The 23,904-nt window shown below is 46.7% G+C and overlaps 1 protein-coding gene across 2 annotated transcripts in view; it reads left to right on the top strand.

Moving 5' to 3' along the window:
- LOC137411924 (ATP-binding cassette sub-family C member 8-like) overlaps positions 1–23,904 on the top strand; it is a 242,092-nt gene that overhangs the window by 26,397 nt on the left and 191,791 nt on the right. For both annotated transcript variants that reach the window (XM_068097203.2, XM_068097207.2), the window contains exons 4-7: positions 1,011–1,132; positions 5,644–5,810; positions 7,383–7,628; positions 19,199–19,369. In XM_068097203.2, coding sequence (XP_067953304.2) covers positions 1,011–1,132; positions 5,644–5,810; positions 7,383–7,628; positions 19,199–19,369 — 706 coding nt within the window. The remainder of the gene's footprint in view (positions 1–1,010; positions 1,133–5,643; positions 5,811–7,382; positions 7,629–19,198; positions 19,370–23,904) is intronic.

Here is a 23,904-nt window from a genome sequence, read left to right as displayed (position 1 = left end):
TGTGTCACATGCTCCAAGACTGCTCCATGCATTATATATTACTCGTATATCCAAAGGTGAAGGCTCATGGTGCAGCTGAGCAACAGGGAGCGGCAGCTTAATGAACAAGCACAAAGGATGAGCACAGACAATGGAGATCCATAGATGCAAATAATCCTTTGACGATGCAGTTTCCATGTAGGAAGGGAAAGAAGAAATGGGATGAAGGATGTCTATCTAGGACCCATTAGGATGTGATGAAAGAGAGAATTTTCGGATGAAAGACAATGACTGTGAGAAAGACTATCTGTCTATCAGTGAGACTATCTGTCTGCAGTAAGCAAAAAGTACATCGGAATCTTGGACCTACTAATAGGAAATGCCATTAATCTCCAGGAACGAAATGAAATAGCACCTAGAAATTCCACATGGGTGAGTGGGGCCCAGGGCCACAGTGAATTATGGGAATGCAGTTTTCTAATTATAGGAAACATCATGTCGCAAATTCCATGAGAAGCAAATCTGACCATGACAATTCTAGCAAAGTAATGCCTAATTCTCCAACACAAAGTTTTCATAACCTCACTGCAGTGCTACAATGCCTGGATACAATGTCAGACTTTAATAGGAGTGAGCAACACCATATGCTTTATGCCCCACGCCCCCACCCTCTCTCCAGCCCTCTTCCCTGAGTGTAATCATTATGTCTGTGGTCTCATATGTGTGGAATGGATGTGGCTCAGAGAAAATTGCAGGCAGGGAAATGGATTGCTTCTGATGAAATCGCATAATATCAATCTGTCAAGCGTTTCCCTTACGATCCCGTCGGAAAGAAAAGGAGGTGCAGTTATCTTGAATTATCCCACGTGGTTTTTTGCTCACATGCAAACCTGCACACCACAACACAACACATTTCTGTTATCTAGCTTTATAAAGTGGTGGTAAAATAACTTTATAAATAAAGTGGTATCCTTCCTCAATTGGATAGGTAATTTTTAATCACATGTTGTTTCCACTCAATTATGTACGAGGTTCCTGCAAACAAGACACCTGCATCTTTACATCCCAGCCATCATGGGGTTTGTTGCAGCCATCACCTCCATTGTGTACTACCACAACATTGAGACATCAAACTTTCCCAAGCTGTTGTTTGGTGAGTTGAGTTTGTTATACATGATATTTACAGTCGATGTTTCTTCACAACTCAGGTTACGTCATTTTATATATATGTATATGTGTGTATGCATGTATATATACATACACTACATAACCAAAAGTATGCGGACACCCCTTCTAATTAGTGGATTCGGCTGTTTCAGTCACACCTATTGCTGTCAGGTATATATAATCAAGCGCACAGCTATGCAATCTCCATAGACAAACATTGGCAGTGGAATGGGCCGTACTGAAGAGCTCAGTGACTTTCAACGTGGCACCGTCATAGGATGCCACCTTTCCAACAAGTCAGTTCATCAAATTTCTGCCCTACTAGAGCTGCCCTGGTCAACTGCAAGTGCTGTTATTGTGAAGTGGAAACGTCTAGGAGCAACAGCAGCTCAGCTGCAAAGTGGTAGGCCACACAAGCTCACAGAACGGGACCGCCGAGTGCTGATGCGCGTAGCGCATAAAAACCTTCTGTCCTCGGTTGCAACACTCACTACCAAGTTCCAAACTGCCCCTGGAAGCAATGTCGGCACAACAACTGTTCGTCGGGAGCTTCAGGGAATGGGTTTCCATGGCCGGGCAATCACACACAAGCCTAAGATCACCATGCACAATGCAAAGCGTCGGCTGGAGTGGTGTAAAGCTCGCCGCCATTGGACTCTGGAGCAGTGGAAACGTGTTCTCTGGAGTGATGAATCACGCTTCACCATCTCGCAGTCCGACAGACGAATCTGGGTTTGGCGGATGCCAGCAGAATGCTACCTGCCCAAATGCATAGTGCCATCTGTAAAGTTTGGTGGAGGAGGAATGGGGCTGTTTTTCATGCTTCGGGCTCGGCCCCTTAGTTCGAGTGAAGGGAAATATTAATGCTACAGCATACAATGACATTCTAGATGATTGTGTGCTGCCAACGTTGTGGCAACAGTTTGGAGAAGACCCTTTCCTGTTGCAGCATGGCAATGCCCCCATGCACAAAGCGAGGTCCATATCGAAATTGCTTGCTCGAGCATAAATTGCTTTGTCGAGATCGGTGTGGAAGAACTTGACTGGCCTGCACAGAGCCCTGACCTCAACCCCATCGAACACCTTTGGGATGAATTGGAACACCGACTGCGAGCCAGGCCTAATCACCCAACATCAGTGCAACAAACAAACAACAGGCATTTTAAGGCCATTTTCCCTGCAAGAGCGGGGGTTAGCCTTGCGGTCCTCATGACAATCTTCTCCATTTTGCCCTATTTTCTGCATCTCCCCTTGTTAACCCCCTTGCCCGCATTTCTTCTTCAACCATCTTTAGCCAAGTCTTTCTCGGTCTTCCCCATCCTCTACTTCCTTCAACATTCATTTCCATCACTCTTCTCAACCAGTCACTTTCATCCTTCCTCAACACATGACCAAACCATCTCAAACTGTTTCTCTTCACAGCATCCATCACAGGCTCTATTCCCATCATTTTTCGCAATTCATCATTTGTCTTCCTCTCTCTCAACGATACTCCACACATCTACCGAACCATTCGCATTTCCACCCTTTCCAGCCTTCGTTGCTGCTCTACGTTCATTACCCATGTCTCGCTCCCATAAATCATAACACTTCTCACACATGCAGCATACACCTTTCCCTTCAGCTTCAACGACACTCCCCTCCTCGTCAGCACGCCACTCAGTTCCCGAAACTTCTTCCATGCACATCTCACTCTAGCAACCGTTGCCGAGTCTGATCCACCTTCTCCATTCAGCATGTCTCCTAGGTAACAAAATGTTTTCACACCTTCCAGCTTCACGCCGTCTCCAAGATCCAACTCAACATTTCCTCCATCTGCAGCTCTCTCTGTGCACACCTTACACTTGAATGTAGCTGCCACACTGGTTAATGACCCTCTCAAACTGCTACATTTTTGATGAACCCACTCAGCGCACATTGTACATTGAATGGAATTCACTCTGACACCCTTCCTGCACACAGCACACGGCCACTTCCCAGTTCTTTCCACCTCACCACATGCTTTACCACTTGCCAAGTGTTAACACTCAACATCAGTGCCCGACCTCACGAATGCTCTTGTGGCTGAATGGAAGCAAATCCCCACAGCAATGTTCCGACATCTATTGGAAAGCCTTCCCAGAAGAGTGGAGGCTGTTCAACCTCCAGATTCTACCAGCAGAATTACCCAGAAGGATAATTCTTTTTCCCACAAGATGATCCAAAACACACTTCCAATGTAGTAAAATAGTATTTGGAGAATAAGGTTACAGCTGGTGTTCTCCAAGTGTTAGAATGGCCTCCCCAGAGTTTGGCCATGAGTCCCATCGAAGGCATATGGGCTTACCTGTAAACATAGAAGAACAAGAGGAGCCCATTGGCCCAATATTGGTGTTTGAGTACTTCAGTCGTACACAGGAAATATGGGCAAAAGAGTGATGACAAATGGTGGATGCACAAAGTATTGACTGATACTGTAAAATAACACTTCGTATTAATTATTTACTGAAGCAGTTTGTTTCGTGCGCATTAACAAAGACTGTTACTTTACAATAATAAACATGTAATTGTTAGCACTGATCATTTATTTGATTAATCTAGCTTAAAGAAGGGAAATTTACCCAACAGACAGGATGAAGGGAAATCATGCGGAAGAACAAGAAGCTTGCAACACATCTATCTATAATTCCAGTAATCTCTGTCTGTCTGTCTGTACGTCTGTACGTTTGTCTGTGACCGCTGTTTCTCGACAACCACGGGTCCGATATACTTTTAACTTGCCAGGTATATTGCTGGGGACCCGAGGATGTGCCTTTTCAAGGTTTCATATTAATCGGACAATTACTTACCGAGCTATGTCCAAAAAACGATTCAACCAATCAGAGAGCAGCGAACGATCGCGTGTGCCGAACGTGGCGGGCACACTCTGCCTCGGATGGCACATTTGAGAGCGTATTCATTTATTTCACGTTTGCAAACTATGTTGGCGTTAAACTATGTTTTACAACTAATAAAAACGAATTTGCGTTTCATTCGCTTTCCTGCGCGATTGTGCACGCGATGGCGATTTCTTTACCAAACTCCGGAAGCCGTTCGCTTTGGACCAAACCATTGCATGTAAATAGAGGGGGGGGATTGTCACCACTCGCAAGCCGTTCGCTTTGGACCAAACCATTTCATGTAAATAGAGGGGGCGGGGGGGGATATAATTTTAGATATAGATATAGTACGGGCATGCCCTAGTTTAATTAAATGTCATGAATGGTCGTCGATTAAAATGTTTCTATTGCACATTGGCCTCTAAATGGCCTCTAAAGGTGTTTTTTTTTTTGTTTTTTTTTGCACATTGGAAATAGCAATAAGAATAGAAGGCCCTGGTGTTGGGCTAGCGGCTAGGGTGCCAGCTTAGGATACCTCAGATCCTGGGTTCGAATCCCGGTCGATCGCTGAATTAACGCCAGGGGAGTTGACTCAGCCTGTCATCCTTCCGAGGTCGGCAAATTGAGTACCAGTTCACTGGTAATTCCCTGTATGTCGTAAAAGGCGACAAACAGGGTTGGCGGCAGGAAGGGCATCCGGCCGTAAAACATTGCTTCAAAAAGGGGACCGAAAAACAACAACAACCACGGTCCCCGAAAAAGGCCAACCCCCGCTTTGCGGGGAAAAATGGCCTCTAAATGTGGTTATATTATATTTTTATAATAGAAGTAATATTCAGAAATTGAGAAAAATTGGGGCAAAAGCTAAAAGCGAAATGAATTGACCAACCATTTCATTGGATGCATTCAAAATGCTGTACAAACGAGGTACTTACGTCTTACGTGCAAAGCTCCAAGGCTCACGGACATATGTTTCAATATAAACTTGGATGTAAAATGGTAAGAATCTGTATGAATGTATTTATTATTTATAAGATGCTTCCTTGCACACCTTTTTGGCATGCCTTGGACGACTGTATCTCCACAGATTAGATGTAGTGCAATCACCTCTGAGCTGTTCTGTCTGTGTAAGATTCCCAACCAGAATATAAACCCAAGTATTTCGCAAGCAAGGTGTTGCATCAATGAGTGTGCCATCCGTCGCATGGGATGTTAATCAGGTGTCTCATCCCTCAGCATGGGTTACTGGGAGATGTTGACCCTGCTATGCTGTTCTTTGCTAAGCCTTTGCAAGTCCACCAGTTCCCTGGCCAAATTCAAAATCTCCTGCACTAACACGCAGGGGCACTGCATCTGTGGCACAGTCACATCTCAGTAATTATGCAACCGGCAGGCCAAAGTCGTAATTGAATTCCAGTTCAATGTGCATTCAATAAATCATTCATCATGAACCTTCATTATTGAAGTTTCAGAGAAACAGAAATGTAGATACATTACAATTTAGAAAGCTGCATCCTCTGGTATTTAATCCATTATTTTCAGCAAGTGTCATGAAAACCAGAAGAGTCACCTGAAATGTGATTAAGTGGATTAATGGCATGTGATGTTGGATACCTGATGGTAAGCAACCACTCTACAGCACTTCTACTCTACTGGCTCCTTGCACTCACCATGAAGGGGATAAAACTGGCCCAGTTCTGCGAACACGGTGTGCAACCCAGCACACTACGCTTTTGCATCACAACCTTCCTCGTCATCATCTATGGCCTTTTCCTGGGTGTAGAGCTGAACGTCATCAGAGCACGCGTGAGTTTCCTCCATCTCTGGGGCAATGACTTTGATAAACCCAGGGTTGATTGGGGCAGGTGGTCATCCATCAACTTGTATCCAAGGAGTGGCCACAGGGCCCTTATATATTTGTTTGAAAGGAGGTATTTTGCTCACTTGAAGAGCAATTCATACTTCTCACTTTCGAAGGTGCCTTGTGAGGTATTACACTAACCTAGTTTTCTTGACGTTTTTGGAAACAAGGCTTTATATTATCGTCGCTTTTCACGTTAGTTGTAATAGCCTTGAACAGGTGTCAGAATTTTAGTATGGCAGATAGGTGCAGGAATTGTGCCTTTGATGATACAAGCACGAGAGTTGGCACACAGTCAGAGTATGTCCGAAGAAAGATATTTGGCTATAGGTCCATCGCAGATTTGTCCTTTTTTGAAAAATGGCCGCCATTGTTGTCACAGGACAAATTTGAGTACCAGTTCACTGGTAATTCCCTGCTTGTCGTAAAAAGGCGACAAAAAGGGTTGGCGTCAGGAAGGGCATCCGGCCGTAAAACATTGCTTAAAAAAGGGGACCAAAAAAACAACAACAACCACGGTCCCCGAAAAGGCCAACCCCCGTTTTGCGGGGAAAAATGGCCTCTAAAAAACGGTGGTTAGACATACTCTGACTGTGTGCCAACTCTCGTGCTTGTATCATCAAAGTCACAGTTCTCCCAAATATTTCACCTATCTGCCATACTATTTGGTATGGGGCCCTCCCAAAACTCAAAACAAAAGGACTAATAAGGAATGGGTCTTTCATTCGGTGAATAGTTGATGCGTGGAATGGAATGGACCCCAAATAAATGGACTGGCACAGAAAAGATAGTTTTAAATTGGGATTGTTCGGTACTTAAAAATTGGTCACTATCCTCTCTTACACCATCTTAGCCCTTGATGTTTTAAAAAATTCTGCGAACAAACTTGAGTACATCATGGGTGATGAAGGTTGTGATGAAGTGTCATCGAAATCATGTGTAGCTTCACAGAAGAAAGCAAATATCAATTTGAGGGTGGGGGGTGGGGGGGGGGGGGGGGTAATAAACCACTTTAGACCCTGATTTTCTTCGTGCTGTGAACATACTTTGGTACATCAAGGGTGATGAAGGTTGTGGTCAAGTTTCATTGAAATTGTGTGTTGTTTCAGACAAGGAAGCACATAATTATTTGGGGGGGTAGGCGGGGGGATTGGGGGGGGGGGGTATAAAACCTGTAACCACTTTGAGCCCCCCGTACACCTCATAGACTCTGATTTTATTAATTCTGTGAACAAACTTTGGAACATCACGGTTGATGAAGGTTATGATCAAGTTTCATCGAAATATTAATTGTATCGTTTCGAAGAAGTTCCCAGTGTTTACTTACAGCCTGACTGACTGACTCACTGACTGACGGACGGACACACAATGCTAATATACTTCATTTGAACAATTTTTATTCCAGGTGAGCTAAAAATGGCTCATTTATATTTAGTTATCGAATTTTCTGAGGTGATAATCACTTCAAATTTCCTGAATCGACCATCTTATTTGGATTTTTGTTTTATCCTCCACAGAAATACATGTTCTTCAAGATCCCTGTGCACGTGCATCCATCGGAGGACTTGCAGGATCTTGGGGTTCATTTTCTGCAGCCCTTTGTAAACCTGTTATCCCAAGCGACGTTCTGGTGGATGAACCCATTGTTTTCATCAAAGTCAAGCCACCATCTGCACAGTCTGCAGGCCCTTGGGAAGCCCCCAATGTCTATGCGTGCCATCGGCAATTATGTGCGCCTCTACAATGCCCTTGAAGCATCAAAGGTAACCTGGTATTAGAGACTTTGGGTTGCCAGACCAAGGTAAATATCGTAGTGATGATGCCACTAGTGTGGGAATAAACTATCGGTGTATATTAACTGGTATCATACTATCTATACGATGAGAGGTGTCTGTCTGTCTGTCGCCATTCTTCTGAGATGGCCAATCAAATCTTCGTTAAACTTTCAGATGTTCATCAGTGATTGCCGAGAAGTATTTTAGGCAAAAAATTGGAAAATTTGAAAAAAAACAAAAAAAAACGTTTGTTTCTATTTTTTTTTTTTTTACTGCTGTACATTTCCTTAGCCTTTGTAGCAATGTGAAAGGTAATATTAAATAATCCCTGATCCCGTTCCTTAGTGGGTGTAGGGAAGCATTTTATGCCCCCATAAAAATAATAGAAAAAAAAACAAACAAATTTAGTTCTTCAAAATGCCAACAGGATTAGAACAGCACTGGTGTAGCAGGATTCTCTCACTCCCCTAAAATCTCACTCTGGAGTGATTCAGTCTTCGGATAAAATCACTCGAGTGAACTAATCCGAGGACTGGCACACTCTAGAGTGTAATTATCCGAGGACAGAATCACTCCCCCGGTCAGGATCAACACACTCCCTCCAGGATCAAAGCACTCCCCTTTTGGATAAAGTCAATCCCCCAGAAAGAATGGAAGGATATATTTAGTTACTTTGGAAATATAACTCACAGGATGTGAGATATCGTTGCAATGATCAACAGAGCTTTTACTATGTATTTTAGTGTATACCGTGTGAGCATGTGCATCATATTGTCGGATCTTAATATTCAATTGTTGAATACATGTACTATATTTGAGCCCATCATTATTTCAATACCACAAAAGAAGACATGAGTCCCGTTTTCCCCGTATATTTAATCAATACTCCCGTTCATTTATATTCACATGAGAGTTATTATACTTTGTTATGGTTGAAAAAATATCATGCAGTGTACTTCATTTAATATCTATATGTATACCTTTGTATACTCTTTCGAGTGTATTCAGTGTGATGTGGGTAATATTTACATATCTTCGGATCGACAGATGATTTATTTTGTACACCCAAGGGAACACTATATATGCTCTTGACAATATACATAGTTCGATTCTTGGATTCTTATCGAAATGATTTAAACAATATTTATTTCCACAAATGTACAGTGCAAACATGTCAATGAAATACATATGAATGGAATGAGCACGAAAACATTGGGACGTTTACAGTACGGAAAAGCAATAAATATTGTAAGTGTTGAGTTAAGACATAGCCATTTAACATAGCTTAAATCTATTAGATTAGACTTTATTTTGTGAAATATGTGAATATTATTATACTATACATTTATATAGCGCCTATGTCCAGTTCTCGGAACTGCTCAGAAGCGCTCGTTTCCTGGTTATCGGTACGTGAACACACCTTTGCCAATATACAAACATTTGAGTAACATTTTAAAACCCGAATTTAATATTTCTTAAAACTGCAGTAAAGTTATAGAACGTAACTTAAAATGACATTATATGTTGAAATGAAAATATCCTTTTAGTATAAAACATCGTAAATGTATCAAAATGATTACTGTGAATGCTCTAATATCAAAATATATAGTTATTTCAATGTTAAATTTATACTTTTCTTTATTTGATTTACCCAGTTTAATACAGGGATGCGAAAAACATTGTATTTTTATTTTTAGGGAGAGACGTTTACAAAGAACATCATTCTGCCCTGTTTATCAATTCATTTATCATTTTATGTTCATATTCATTAACTTTGTCATGGTTGCATGTCATTAGCATGCAATAAATATTGTTTAAATCACAAAATATATAGGGGGAGTGTTATAATCCTGGGGAGTCATTTGATCCTGCAAGGGGGAGTGTTAAAATCCGAGGGGGAGTGTTAAAATCCTAGGGGGAGTGTTAAAATCCGAGGGGGAGTGATTTCATCCGAGGATAAAACCACTCTAGAGTGATTTTATCCTGGGGAGTGATTCTATCCTCCGACACCGGACAACACCAGGTACTCCCTACGAGTACAAAAGAAGGGAATTATCTGAGAACGTCTGGAAAATAAGGGAATGTATATGTGTATGTACAGTCACGTGAAAAAGTAAGGACACCCCATGTAAAGTTTTCACTTTTTCAACATATTTCAACATACAGCTATTTGATCTTCATTTCAACAATATTGATCGATAAAGGTGATATAATATAACAAACATCATGAAACATTTACATTTTGGAGTCCATTGTATAATTTAAATAAACATAAATGCAAATTTCGCATGTGGAAAAAGTAAGTACACCCTGACATTTATCACCACTTCAAATACCTAAAATTAGAATCAGGTGCACCAGCTCAGATGCAAATGATTAGAACATTGTTAGAGAGTATCTCAGAGGAACCTGTCTTATTTAAACCTCAGACATTTAGTTTGGTTTGCTCTTTGTTGTTGAAGTGTGCGGCGTCATCAGTCCTAGATCAAAAGAGCTCTCTGAGGCCTTCAGAAAGAAGGTTATAGATGCCTACGAGTCTGGGAAGGGATTTTAAAAAAGATCTCCAAACAATTTGAAATCAATCATTCGACTGTCCGGAAGATCATCTACAAGTGAAGAAGATTCCAAATAACTGCCAACTTGTTCAGGCCAGGCCGCCCCAGCAAGTTCAGCCCGAGAGCAGACCGCAAGATGCTGAAAGAAGTCTCTAAGAATCCCAGAATGTCATCACGGGACCAACTGGTAGCTCTTGCCACTGTTGATGTCAAAGTGCACGAGTCTACCATTAGAAAGAGGCTGCACAAATTTGATCTACATGGGAGTTGTGCTAGGAGGAAACCTTTGCTGTCCTGAAAGAACATCAGGGCAAGACTAAAGTTTGCCAATGAACACCCAGGCAAAGACCAGCACTTCTGGAACAATGTGCTCTGGACAGATGAGTCAAAGGTAGAGCTATTTGGCCACAGTACTAGGAGACATGTTTGGCGAAAACCAAAGACAGCATTTGACCACAAGAACCTGATACCAACTGTAAAGCATGGTGGTGGAAATATTATGGTTTGGGGCAGCTTTGCTGCATCAGGGCCTGGGCAGCTCACCATCATATAATCCACTATGAATTCTTCATTGTACCAGAGGATGCTTGAGGATAATGTGAGGCCATCTGTCGGAAAGTTGAAGCTCGACCGAAGGTGGACCTTGCAACATGACAATGACCCTAAACATACCAGTAAATCCACCAAGGAATGGCTGAAAAGAAAGAAATGGTGGGTTCTGGAATGGCCAAGCCAAAGCCCCGATCTGAATCCCATCGAGATGTTGTGGGAGGATTTGAAACGAGCTGTGCATGCAAGAAACCCCTCAAACATCGCGCAGCTGAAATAATTCTGCATGGAGGAGTGGGCAAAAATTTCTCCCTGTCGATGTCAGAGACTGGTAGACAGTTATAAGAAACGCCTACTTGAGGTTGTTTCTGCCAAAGGGGGCAATACCACCTATTAGAGCCAAGGGTGTACTTACTTTTTCCACATGCGAAATTTGCATTTATGTTTATTTAAATTATACAATGGACTACAAAATGTAAATGTTTCATGATATTTGTTATATTATATCACCTTTATCTATCGATATTGTTGAAATGAAGATCAAATAGCTGTATGTTGAAATATGTTGGAAAGGTCAAAACTTTACATGGGTTGTAATTACTTTTTCACGTGACTGTATATACACTACATGACCAAATGTATGCGGACACCCCTTCTAATTTGTGGATTCGGATATTTCAGCCACACCCATTGCTGACAGGTATATATAATCAAGCACACAGCCATGCAATCTCCATAGTCAAATATTCGCAGTAGAATGGGCCGTACTGAAGAGCTCAGTGACTTTCAACGTGGCGCCGTCATGGGATGCCACCTTTCCAAAAAGTCAGTTCGTCAAATTTCTGCCCTGCTAGAGCTGCCCCAGTCAACTGTCAGTGCTGTTATTGTGAAGTGGAAACGTCTAGGAGCAACAGCAGCTCAGCCACAAAGTGGTAGGTCGCACAAGCTCATAGAATGGGACCTCAGAGTGCTGAAGCGCGTAGCTCGTAAAAATTGTCTGTCCTCGGTTGCAACACTCATTACTGAGTTACAAACTGCCCCTGGGAGCAACGTCGGCACAACAACTGTTCGTCCGGAGCTTCATGGAATGGGTTTCCGTGGCCGAGCAGCCGCACACAAGCCTAAGATCACCATGCGCAAAGCCAAGAGTCGGCTGGAGTGGTGTAAAGCCCACCGCCATTGGACTCTGGAGCACTGGCAGTCCGACGGACGAATCTGGGTTTGACGGATGCCAGGAGAACGCTACCTGCTGATTGCATAGTGCCGACTGTAAAGTTTGGTGGAGGAGGAATAATGGTGAATGAATTGGAATGCCGACTTCGAACCAGTCGTAATCGCCCAACATCAGTGTCCAACCTCACGAATGTTCTTGTGGTTGAATGGAAGCAAATCCCCGCAGCAATATTCCAACATCTCATGGAATGCCTTCCCAGAAGAGTGGAGGCTGTTATAGCAGCAAAGGGGGGACCAACTCAATATTAATGTCCATGAATCTGGAATGAGATGTTCGATGAGCACAAACGCGTGTGATGTCCGTGTGTCCACCTACTTTTGGCCATGTTGTGTATGTATATATGTACATCTGAGAATTATAGAAAACTAGAAAGACACTCGGTAGAGCGCATACATCATCCAGGCTGAACAGTGAACAGTTTACGTTTTGTACCCCACTGTTAGGCTGGATTTGGATTCAGACCTGAACCAAAATCTAATTGGCTTGTTCATGTCACCTAACCAACTCGTCTACCATGTTTAGTCATAACTCGTCCATAACACTTTCATTTGCATTTAAAATGCGTCCACCATGTTTAGTCATAACTCGTCCATAACATTTTAAAATATCATGTTATATATTGCTTTTCACCCAATCCCTCAATGGTGAAGAATCACTTTAAAAATTCTACTATCCTAATCCGGATCTTCACCACAATCTAATAATTTCGTCGTCACGCACGCTACCTTTCCGCGAAATTTCGAACGTGTGGCGGGCACAAGGGACTAATTCCGCGCACCAGTGGGTGGCGCGAGCGTCCAGGCGGGGAACTGAAATGCATGCCCCGCCTTTCGGCCGATCGGCCACGCCCGGGGGCAAGGCGTGGCCTCGGGACATATATGCGGGCTCTAAGCTCGAGCCCGCCCAGTGCTGAAGTGCGAGCTCTTAATAAAGACTTGTTGTATCCACGCGTTGTGGCCTACCTCTCTGGCAATCGAGTCGTGTGTGCACAGCACCACACTGGTGACCCCGATTGGTTCAGCCGTTGCTGACTCCCGAACGCGCCATGGCTACCAACGCCGTCGCAATCAAACTCCCGGAGTTTTGGGAAGCGCAAGCCGACGTTTGGTTTGTGCAGGCCGAAGCTCAATTCCAGCTCCGGGGCATCACGGCGGACGAGACCCGGTACTACCACGTGGTCGCCGCCCTTGGGCCCGGCACTGCCGCCCGCGTCCTGTCCATCCTTCGGCGCCCGCCGGACGACCACAAGTACGAGGCGCTCAAACGTCTCCTCCTCGCCACGTTCGGGCTCACAGAGGCCGAACGTGCCGACCGCCTCCTGGACCTTCCCGCCCTCGGCGACACACGACCATCCGTCCGGATGGATTTCATGCTGTCACTGCTCGGAGACCAGCACCCGGATTTCTTATTCCAAGCACTTTTCCTACGCCAGCTACCTGTACAGGTGCGCCTCGCGCTGGCCGGTTCCAAAATAACGGAACCCCGCGCCCTGGCTGGAGAGGCCGATAAGTATTTTGCGGCCTGCGACACGCGGTCGGTGTACGGTGCTGCAGTAGTGGATCCCGGCGCGGAGACTACAGCGCCCCTTGCTTCCCTCGTGGCCGCTGCTACGCCCCGCCCACTACCGCCGCCGCCACCCCCACCACCGCCGGCACGGCCGCCGCGGGGGCCACCGCCGCAAACCTGGTGCTACTACCATGCCAGGTTCGGTCGCAAGGCTAAAACGTGCCGCCCGCCGTGTTCTTTTGACGGGTCGGGCCGGCGCTCACTTGCGGCCATAAGCGTCGGCCATTCCGGCAGCCTCCTGTTCATCACGGACACATTGTCCGGGCGCCGTTTTCTTTGCGACACGGGAGCGCAGGTAAGCGTCCTCCCTGCCTCCGCGTCCGACAAGCAAGCCGCGGGCCGGGGCCCCGCTTTGCTTACCGCCAACGGTACACCCATCCGCACATTCGGGAAGCGTTGCCTCTCACTGCGGTTCGGAGGGCAGCGCTTTCAATGGTCGTTCGTCACCGCCAGCGTGCCATTGGCCCTGCTCGGCGCGGACTTCCTATGTGCGCATCGGCTGTTGGTCGACGTTAAGCGCAGACGTCTCGTCCAGGCCAAAACCTTCAGCTCGCTCGCTTGTTCGCTGAGCGGCTCGTTGAGCAGCTCGCTGAGCGGCTCACCGAGCGGCTTGCCAAGCGGCTTGCTGAAAGGTTCCGTCCCGGCGAGGTTAGTCTGCACGCTTCCGGCAGCGGATGAGTTTACCCGCCTCCTCGCCAGTTTCCCGGCCCTCACGCGGCCCACCTTCTCAGCGGTGGCCGTCAAACACGGGGTGGAGCACCATATCCCCACGGTCGGGCCGCCGGTCTACGCCCGGGCACGCCGACTCGACCCCACGAAGCTCACCGTGGCGAAAGCGGAGTTCGCCACGCTGGAACGGCTGGGTATCATACGGCGCTCCAACAGCGCTTGGGCTTCTCTGCACATTGTGCCGAAGCCCGGCGGAGGATGGCGGCCGTGCGGTGACTACCGCCGGCTCAATGATGCCACCACCCCCGACCGCTACCTGGTCCCGCATATATTCAAGACTTTTCCGCCCGGTTGGCAAGCACGACCGTGTTCTCCAAGGTGGACCTCATCCGGGGCTACCACCAGGTCCCCGTCCAACCGGACGATGTCCCAAAGACCAGGCATTCCAATGGCTCATGGACAGCGTCTTGCGCGACTTACCTTTCATCTATGTCTACCTGGACGACATCCTAGTCGCGAGCGCGTCCCGGGAGGAGCACCTGCTCCACCTCCGCACGCTTTTCGAACGCCTGGGCCAGCATGGCCTGATCATCAACCCCGCAAAGTGCCGTTTCGGCATCGCCGCCATCGACTTCTTGGGGCACCGCATCACCAGGCACGGGGCCGTCCCTTTACCGGCCAAGGTGGAGGCGGTCACGGATTTCCCGTGCCCCCGCACGATCAAGGGGCTCCAGGAGTTCCTGGGCATGGTAAATTTTTACCACCGCTTCGTGCCCCACGTCGCCCAGCTCCTCCGCCCCCTGCAAGAGGCCCTCCGGGGCAAGCCGGGCAAAGGTGACATCGCCTGGTCGGATCCGATGGCCGCGGCGTTTGCGGGCGTGAAGCTGGCCCTGGCCAACGCCACCATGCTGCCGCACCCGGTGCCCGATGCACCGATCGCCCTCACCACCGACGCGTCGGACTACGCGGTGGGCGCGGTGCACGAGCAGTGGGTGCGTGGTGCTTGGCAGCCGCTGGCGTTTTTTAGCCGGCAGTTTCGCCCGCACGAACGCCGCTACATCACCTTCGACCGCGAGCTGCTCGGGCTCCACCTGGCGGTCCGACACTTCCGCCATCTGCTCAAGGGCCGCCCGTTCACGGCTTTCGTCGACCACAAGCCCCTTGTGTTCGCGATGGCTAAGGTCGCCGAGCCATGGTCGGCACGGCAGTAGCGTCACCTCTCTGCCGTGTCCGAGTACACGACGGACATCCGTCACGTCGCGGGTAAAGACAACCCGGTGGCGGATTGTCTTTCCCGGTCCGTCACGCACGCGGTCCACCTCGGGATCGACTATGCCCGGATGGCGGAGGACCAGACCGCCGACCCCGGCGTCCAGGCCTTGCGGACCGCCGTCACGGGCCTCCGCGTCACCGAGGTGCCATTCGACGTCGCGGGCACGGCCCTCCTGTGCGACGTCTCCCTCGGCCGGCCTCCCCCCATCGTGCCCGCTGGCTGGCAGCGCCCGGTTTTTGACGCCATCCACGGCCTGTCCCACCCGGGCACGAAGGCCTCCCAGAAGCTCATCGCGGCGAAGTTCGTCTGGCATGGCCTCAGGAAGGACGTCCGCGATTGGGCCAGGATGTGCCTCGCGTGCCAGCGCGCAAAGGTCCACCGCCACACCCAGGCCCCGTTGGCCCCGTTTACGGTGCCCGAGCGTCGGTTCGACCACGTCCACATGGACTTGGTGGGACCTCTGCCCCCCTCGCGGGGGTTCACCCACCTCCTCACCATAGTGGACCGCACCACACGGTGGCAGGACGCCGTGCCATTGGCGGCGGCGGATGTGGCGCAAGCCTTCATCGCCACTTGGGTTGCCCGGTTCGGTGCCCCCTCGGACATCTCGTCCGACCGCGGCCCCCAGTTCACCTCGGAGCTCTGGGGCGCGGTGGCGCAAGGGCTCGGCATCAAACTGCACCGCACCACGGCCTACCACCCCCGCCCCTGGCCAATGGCCTGTGCGAGCGCTTTCATCGCTCGATGAAGGCCGCGGTCCGGGCCTGCCTCAGCGACGGCAGCTGGGCCGACAGGCTCCACTGGGTCCTGCTGGGCCTCAGGACGGCGCCCAAGGACGACCTGCGCGCGTCCTCGGCGGAGCTGGTCTTCGGGCAACCACTGCGGGTACCGGGCAAATTTATCCCCGACTCAAAGGCTCCTTGGTCCGCAGCACAACAGCGCTCCACCCTGCAGGAGACCGCCTGGAGGTTCGCCCCGGTGCCGACGGCACACCACGGTTGCCCGTCCTCCCATGTCGCCCGGAGCTTCGCACGGCGGAGTCCGTCTTCGTCCGGCACGACGCCCACCGGGCACCGCTACGGCCCCCATACGACGGGCCCTTCCGCGTCCTGGAGACCGGGGACAAATATTTCACCGTCGACTTCGGCAGTGCCCCGGATCGTATCTCCGTGGACCGCCTCAAGCCGGCTCACCTCGATCTGGACCACCCCCCGCAAGCAGCTCTGCCTCCGCGTTGAGGCTGCCCCCCGGCGGTCAGACCCCCGGCACCCCCCAGCCCCGCCGTCCCGCTACCCCACAGCCCTGCACGCATCGCCAGGGGGCATTTCGGCCAGGTCATCCGGCTTCCCCGCAATCTCATCCTTCAGGTGCGCGGGAATTCTGGGGGGGGGCGCGTGTGGCGGGCACAAGGGACAATAATTCCGCGCACCAGTGGGTGGCGCGAGCGTCCAGGCGGGGAACTGAAATGCATGCCCCGCCTTTCGGCCGATCGGCCACGCCCGGGGGCAAGGCGTGGCCTCGGGACATATATGCGGGCTCTAAGCTCGAGCCCGCCCAGTGCTGAAGTGCAAGCTCTTAATAAAGACTCTTGTTGTATCCACGCGTTGTGGCCTACCTCTCTGGCAATCGAGTCGTGTGTGCACAGCACCACAAACGAATACATCCACAACTTTTTGAGATATCTTCTTCACAGACAAACACACACAGACAGACAGACAGGGGTGAAAACATAACGTCCATTCACCTTCGGTGGCGGAGGTTAAAACAGGGCTGGCCCTATCTCCACCAAATTTTGCATACATATTGGCAGGACTTGGGGTCAGGTCATTGAAAACCACTCCCACCCGTTGCGAGAGGGGAGGGAGACAACTTGTCAATGCTCCCTGAATGAGCGAGTGTTTCTCGTTGTTGAAAAATGCAAATTAACAAACTACTTCTTTCAAATGCAGCGCAAGGTCGGCTGGTTGCATATTGGCTGATGGCGTAGAGGTGCCACTGGTACAACACCTTCCATAGGTTTGGGTAAGAATTTTGGAATCTTGTTCGTGGTGCACCCACTCTTCACGAAGGACATCGTGGGAAGTTTAGTTTTAATGCCCATTTTTAACGTCCATCGATGGACAGCACACATTGATGAATCACCCTGCCAGTGAAACACCAGAACTACAGTTTATAGCTAGACAGATTAGAGGTGAGTTGCATATCTCTAGGCCATGCTGCTATCCATAATGACAAACTTGTGTTGATGTCATAATTTTAGGTTTACTCAGTGACCTACATTAATGAGAATAAATGGCCCCCTGTTGTCTTTTCCTGTGTATAAACGTTATAACAGTCATTCCTCTCTTATTGATTTAATCTTTAAACCATTAAATTTTGTAATTATTGTGAGAATTGTAAATTATCACAGGTTAATGGGAAAGACACCAATCATTGTGAGATTCTGAAGGAATGGTTGAACCAAAAATGGCTTTCTGGTTGCACAGGGACATTTCACTCCAGCAGCAGTTCCTAATTGGTTAATTGTTGATTAGGTTTTGTATTATTCACATGTGCCTAAGGTTTCATTGAACAGTACATACACATCTTTCAATCTATTGTTGAGCGAGTGTTTTTACTGATGTCGTATAGCAGGCAGGTTGGTGGTCTTTCTGTCTTCTACCGACTCCTCTCCGGCCTAGCTCCCCCAGCTCTCTCTGTGCTCTGTCCCCCAAATATTCCTTCAGGATGTCTAAGATCTGTCAGCAACCCTCTTCTGGTGAAACTCCCAAAATCAAGACTCTCTGCTCACCTTCACTCTTTCATTTCTCTTTTGTCTCACATCTGGAACAAACTCACACACACTCTTCGATCCCACTCCTCCCTCCAGTTCTTCAAAACAGCTGTTCATCACCATCTATTGTCTCCCATCCAAAACCTTCATCTTTTCTACCCCGAATTAATCCATGCCAAACCCACCTCTTCGAATTCCCTGTTTTCTTTCCAGAAAGTTCTTGTAGTATACGTCTTGTTTATCTCGTGTACCCCGCCCCAGCCCTTTCCCTTCCACAGATGTCCCAGTTCCCTACTATTGTGCTTTCTTCTCTCGCCCCTCTTGTTTCTTACTTCCTTTGTTATACGTTTTGTGTGTTAACTCCTATACTATTCTCGACTTAGAATTTAAATAAAAAATAACTGTTTCATGACTTTTTTTTCTTTGAAAAAAAAAAACAACAAAAAAAAACTTGAAAATGTGCATAAAATTAGCAGACTTGCTTAATTAGTAATTCGATGGTTTTAAAAATCTAGTCGTTTTATCGCTCATTCAATGATATAGACATATTGTTAAGTAGATTTTCTATGTGCAAACCAAATTTTGTGTCAATCAGACATTCGCATTTTTGAGATCTTAAGGGGAGGGGATCAAAATGACCCCCATCCCACCAGTCTAAACGCACTTCGAAAATTCCCAGCCTGGATAGGGTTAAAGGCAAGTGTGCATATCTTGAGGCCATCCCACCAGCCCACAGGTATTAGCTTTCTAGAGTGTACTTTTGTACTTGTGCTGTTGTTGAGAAAATAATGTATTTTTATGAGTTTAAGAGATGCAATGATGAATGAAAACTCTTTTGTATATTCTCATTATTTTGTGTCTAATTGTAATTTATTTTCATTGAAATATTTTGGTATCATTGACTGGCTTAATTTATGTGAACAATTTCCTCCATTGCAGGGAGAATTATCCAAGTCGCTATGGAGGACCATATTCCATGCTTTTTGGCAACCACTTCTGCTCAGCACTACATTTCGCTATTTGTCTGATTTCCTGGCATTTGCTGCACCACTTTGCATCTTTGGGATAGTGCATCATCTGAATCTACAGGATAAGGCTATTCAACCTGAGGTTTGTCTGAGTTCTAAATTGTCACATTAATATCTATAAAGGTAGTCGGTACAGTGTATACCCCTGCCAGGCTAAACAGTTAACGTTTTGTATCTCATGGATAGGCCAGATCTGCATCCGGAGCTTAACAAAAATCTAATCGGCTTGCTCTTGTCACTTACCCAACTTATTCACCAATTTTTGTCACAACATTTGCATAATTTTTTGAAATATCATGCTATACAGTCGTGGCCAAAAATATTGGCACCCATACACTTTTTTCAAATAATTCACCATTTTCTCAAAAAAATAAGTTGAAATTGATAAAAGTATTTGGTATCCACAATTCTTTATTTCACTGTTAATATTACAGAACCTTTGTTTTTGATTCAGAACTTAATATGTCCTTTTAAATCAGAAAATAAAAATAAATGGCATTGACAAAATTATTGACACCCTCGACTTAATATTTGGTAGCATGGCCTTTGGACAAAATAACTGCAGTCAGGCGCTTCCTATAGCCATGAATAAGCTTCCTACACCTCTCTACTGGCAGTTTGGCCCACTCTTCTTGTGCAAACTGCTCCAGTTCTCCCAGATTTGAAGGGTGCCTTCTCCCAGCTGCTGTTTTCAGATCTCCCACAGGTGTTCAATGGGATTTAGATCTGGACTCATTGCTGGCCACATCAGAACAGTTCAGCATTTTGTCTTGAACCATTCCTGGGTGCTTTTTGAAGTGTGTTTGGGGTCATTGTCCTGCTGCAAAACCCATGACCTTCGACGGAGACACAGCTTTCTGACACTGGGTTAAACATTGCCCTCCAAAATGCCTTGGTAATCTCCTGCATGCACACATTCAAGGTACCCAGTGTCAGAGGCAGCACAGCAACCCCAAAACATCACTGAACCTCCTCCATGTTTGACTGTAAGGAAGGCGTTCTTTTCTTTTCAGGCTTCATTTTTTTTTTGTAAACATAGAGATGATGTGCTTAACTGAAAAGCTCCAATTTGGTCTCATCTGTCCACAGGACATTCTCCCAGAAGGATTTTGGCTTGTTAAGGTGTGTTTTGGCAAACTGCAGTTGGGCTTTCTCAGCAGTGGGGTCCTCCTTGGTCTCCCACCATACAACCCCCTTTCATTGAGTTGGCGACGGATGGTGTGAGTTGAAACTGTCGTACCTCGTGTCTGAAAGTCAGCTTGATTCTGTTTGGCAGTTGATCGAGGTGCTTTCTCCACCATTTGAACAATCCTTCACTGCAATCTTCGATCAAGTTTTCTCTTGCGGCCACATCCAGGGAGGTTGGCTACAGTGCCGTGGGCCTTAAAATGCCTGATAACATTGCGTATGGTGGACACAGGAACATCAAGGTCTCTGTAGATGGACTTGTGGATACAGGAACATCAAGGTCTCTGGAGATGGACTTGTAGCCTTGAGATTGTCCATGCTTGGCTACAATCTTGTGTCTGACCTCCTCATACAATTCTCTGGTTTTATTTCTTGTCTCCATGCTCATTGCGGTACACACAGTAACACAAAACAGCAGAATGACTCCTTTTCTCTTTTCAAACTGGTTAAATGAGTTATTTTTATATTGCAGGCACTTGCAACTCACCATAGGTGAGTTCCTTTCCAAAGTAAAAGAGAATCACCTGTTTGAAATCAAATTATTTCTAACAACTTCTAAAAGGTGCCAATAATATTGTCCAGGACATTTTAGGATATCTATGTGGAATAAGCTGAGATTTAGTAGTTTTTTCTGGTTTTTTGGTTTTGTTTCATTGCAAACCAAAGAAATACATACAGTGCATTCTGAAAGTATTCAGACCCCTTCACTTTTTTCACATTTTGTTATGTTGCAGCCTTATGCTGAAATCGTTTAAATTCATTTTTTCCCTCATCAATCTACACTCAATACCCCATAATGACAAAGAGAAAACAGGATTTTAGAAAGTTTTGCAAATTTATTAAAAAGAAAAAACTGAAATATCACATTTACATAAGTATTCATACGCTTTGCTATGACACTTGAAATTTAGCTCAGGTGCCTCCCATTTCTCTTGATCATCTTTGAGATGTTTCTACACCTTGATTGGAGTCCATCTGTGGTAAATTCAATTGATTGGACATGATTTGGGAAGGCACACACCTGTCTTTATAAGGTCTCACAGCTGACGATGCATATCAGAGCAAAAAGCAAGCCATGAGGTCGACGGAACTGCCTGCAGAGCTCAGAGAAAGGATTGTGTCGAGGCACAGATTTGGGGAAGCCTACAAAAAAAATCTCTGCTGCTTTGAAGGTTCCCAAGAGCACAGTGGCCTCAATAATTCTTTAATGGAAGAAGTTTGGAACAACCAGGACTCTTCCTCGAGCTGGCCGCCCGGCCAAACTGAGCAATCGCGGGAGAAGGGCCTTGGTAAGAGAGGTGACCAAGAACCCGATGGTCACTCTGGCTGAGCTCCAGAGATCCTTTGTGGAGATGGGAGAAACTTCCAGAAGGACAACCATCACTGCAACACTCCACCGATCTGGGATTTATGGCAGAGTGGCTAGACGGAAGCCTCTCCTCAGGGAAAGACACATGAAAGCCCGCTTGGAGTTTGCGAAAAAGCACCTAAAGGATTCTCAGACTGTGAGAAACAAGATTCTGTGGTCTGATGAAACCAAGATTGAACTGTTTGGCTTCCGTCTAGCCACTTTTTTCTAGTTTTGCTAGTTTTTTCTAGTTTTTCTTCCATCTAGTTTTGTCCGAATCCGTCCATAACTTTTTAAGATATCCTGCTCACAAGCAAACAAACAGGGAAGGTGGAGGTAATGATATGTACACACAGGAAGTTGATAATAATAATGATGTCATGAGTCTTCAGGTCTTCCTGCCACTTATCTGAGGTGTAACGAACCAAAGCTCAAGGATAACTTGTCACAAAGACTTTCCAAGCATTTTAGCTTCTTTATTGACCTAGATCACCAAAACAATCCGGGCTTTAACATGACTTAGGTGTAATGCCTTTACCTGCATGACATGCTTGAGTTAAAAGACCAAAGGTCAAACCAGTGCCCAAAATAAAGAAATCATGGGTCTTCTTGTTTTTTTTTTGTTTGTTTGTTTTTTACATTGACGAAGCTCGTGGAAGAGCTATAACATAGAATGGATTTTTTTTTTTTTTTTTTTTTGTATACAGAATCGAGACTCGTGTAAGAGCTAACACATTGAACATGAAAACATGCACAGACACATAAAACATGCAATAAAGGGAGCGGGAGACAAGAGGGGAAGAGAGAAGCACCTAAGCACAACAACAACAATAGAACAGGGACGTCGGTAGATCTGTTGAAGGGGGATTGCTGGAGGGGGGGGGGCGCTGGGGGAGAATGGGGGGGGGGAGGGGGGAGGTACAGAGTATAAAGCAAATGAACACTTCCAGTCATTTCAGGAAAGAAGTTGGGGATTGAAAGAGGCGGATTCGGGGTGTTTTAATGGGGGTAGAAAAGATCTGGAAACAATACTAGTGGAGGTTTCCATGGATATTTCCATGGACGAGGAGAGTTTGGTGAGCAGAGCTGGGTGCCAGACCGTATCGAAGGCACGAGATAGGTCAAGGGAGACAGCTCTGATTTCCTGATTGACATTGAGGGCCTCCATCCATTGATGAGACAGCAGAAGCAACATGTCCAGAGTAGAATGACCTGGTCTGAAGCAAATTTATGACCCGAGATCAAGCCATTGGAGAAGAGGAAGCATTTGATGTCAGAAGCGATGATCGATTCCATGACCTTGCTGATTATTGGGATAGTGGGGCAACTTAGCATAACAATTGTGCATTTTGTGAGGAAAGCACCAAATTTGGCACACTAGTAGACTATCATATTATGAAAAGATCTGGATATTGGGCCATCTCAGATTCAGAGATTTGATTTTTGCAAGATCTCGATTCGATTGGGATCGAAGAGAACACCTTCTTCGTCTTCTGTACAGTGAAGTTGCCAGCCCTGAATTCTCTGCCTACATCTGGGTGCTTCATTGGGAGTGCAACCATGTCCCTCAGGTGAACAGGGACCCACCTGGCATAGTGTGTGTGGTCTAAGGCATGGAACCATGGGACCAGTTCCGCCAGGGCATCAAGGTACATCGTGAATGAAGCCTGCCGCAGAGAACGCACGTAGACCAGTACCAACATCTCTAGTTCCAGCACAGTTGCCCAGTACTGAAAGTTGGAATGTCTTCTCCTCTCTGGTCACACCAGTCTTCAAACTCAGGCAGGTCTTCTGCATCATCAGCATATGTCATACAGTGGCGTTCATACGCACGGTGTTGCAGGATGTGCAGTGCCGCTGCAGTGATTTGATGAGCTCTTCTTGTGCGGGTGACGTGGGCAGCTCGCAGGAAGGAGTCGGCCGTCCCTGGCGTTGCAATCTCAGCTTGCAAATCTGCAAAATCTGCAAATCTTGCAAAAATCAAATCTCTGAATCTGAGATGGCCCAATATCCAGATCTTTTCATAATATGATAGTCTACTACTGTGCCAAATCTGGTGCTTTCCTCACAAAATGCACAAT

Source organism: Myxine glutinosa, chromosome 1, assembly GCF_964187855.1.
Source record: "Myxine glutinosa chromosome 1, kmMyxGlut1.1, whole genome shotgun sequence".
NCBI classification, from domain to species: Eukaryota; Metazoa; Chordata; class Myxini; order Myxiniformes; family Myxinidae; genus Myxine; species Myxine glutinosa.
The sequence above is the reverse complement of the archived record's forward strand: the minus strand, read 5'-3'. Positions and strand labels throughout refer to the sequence as shown.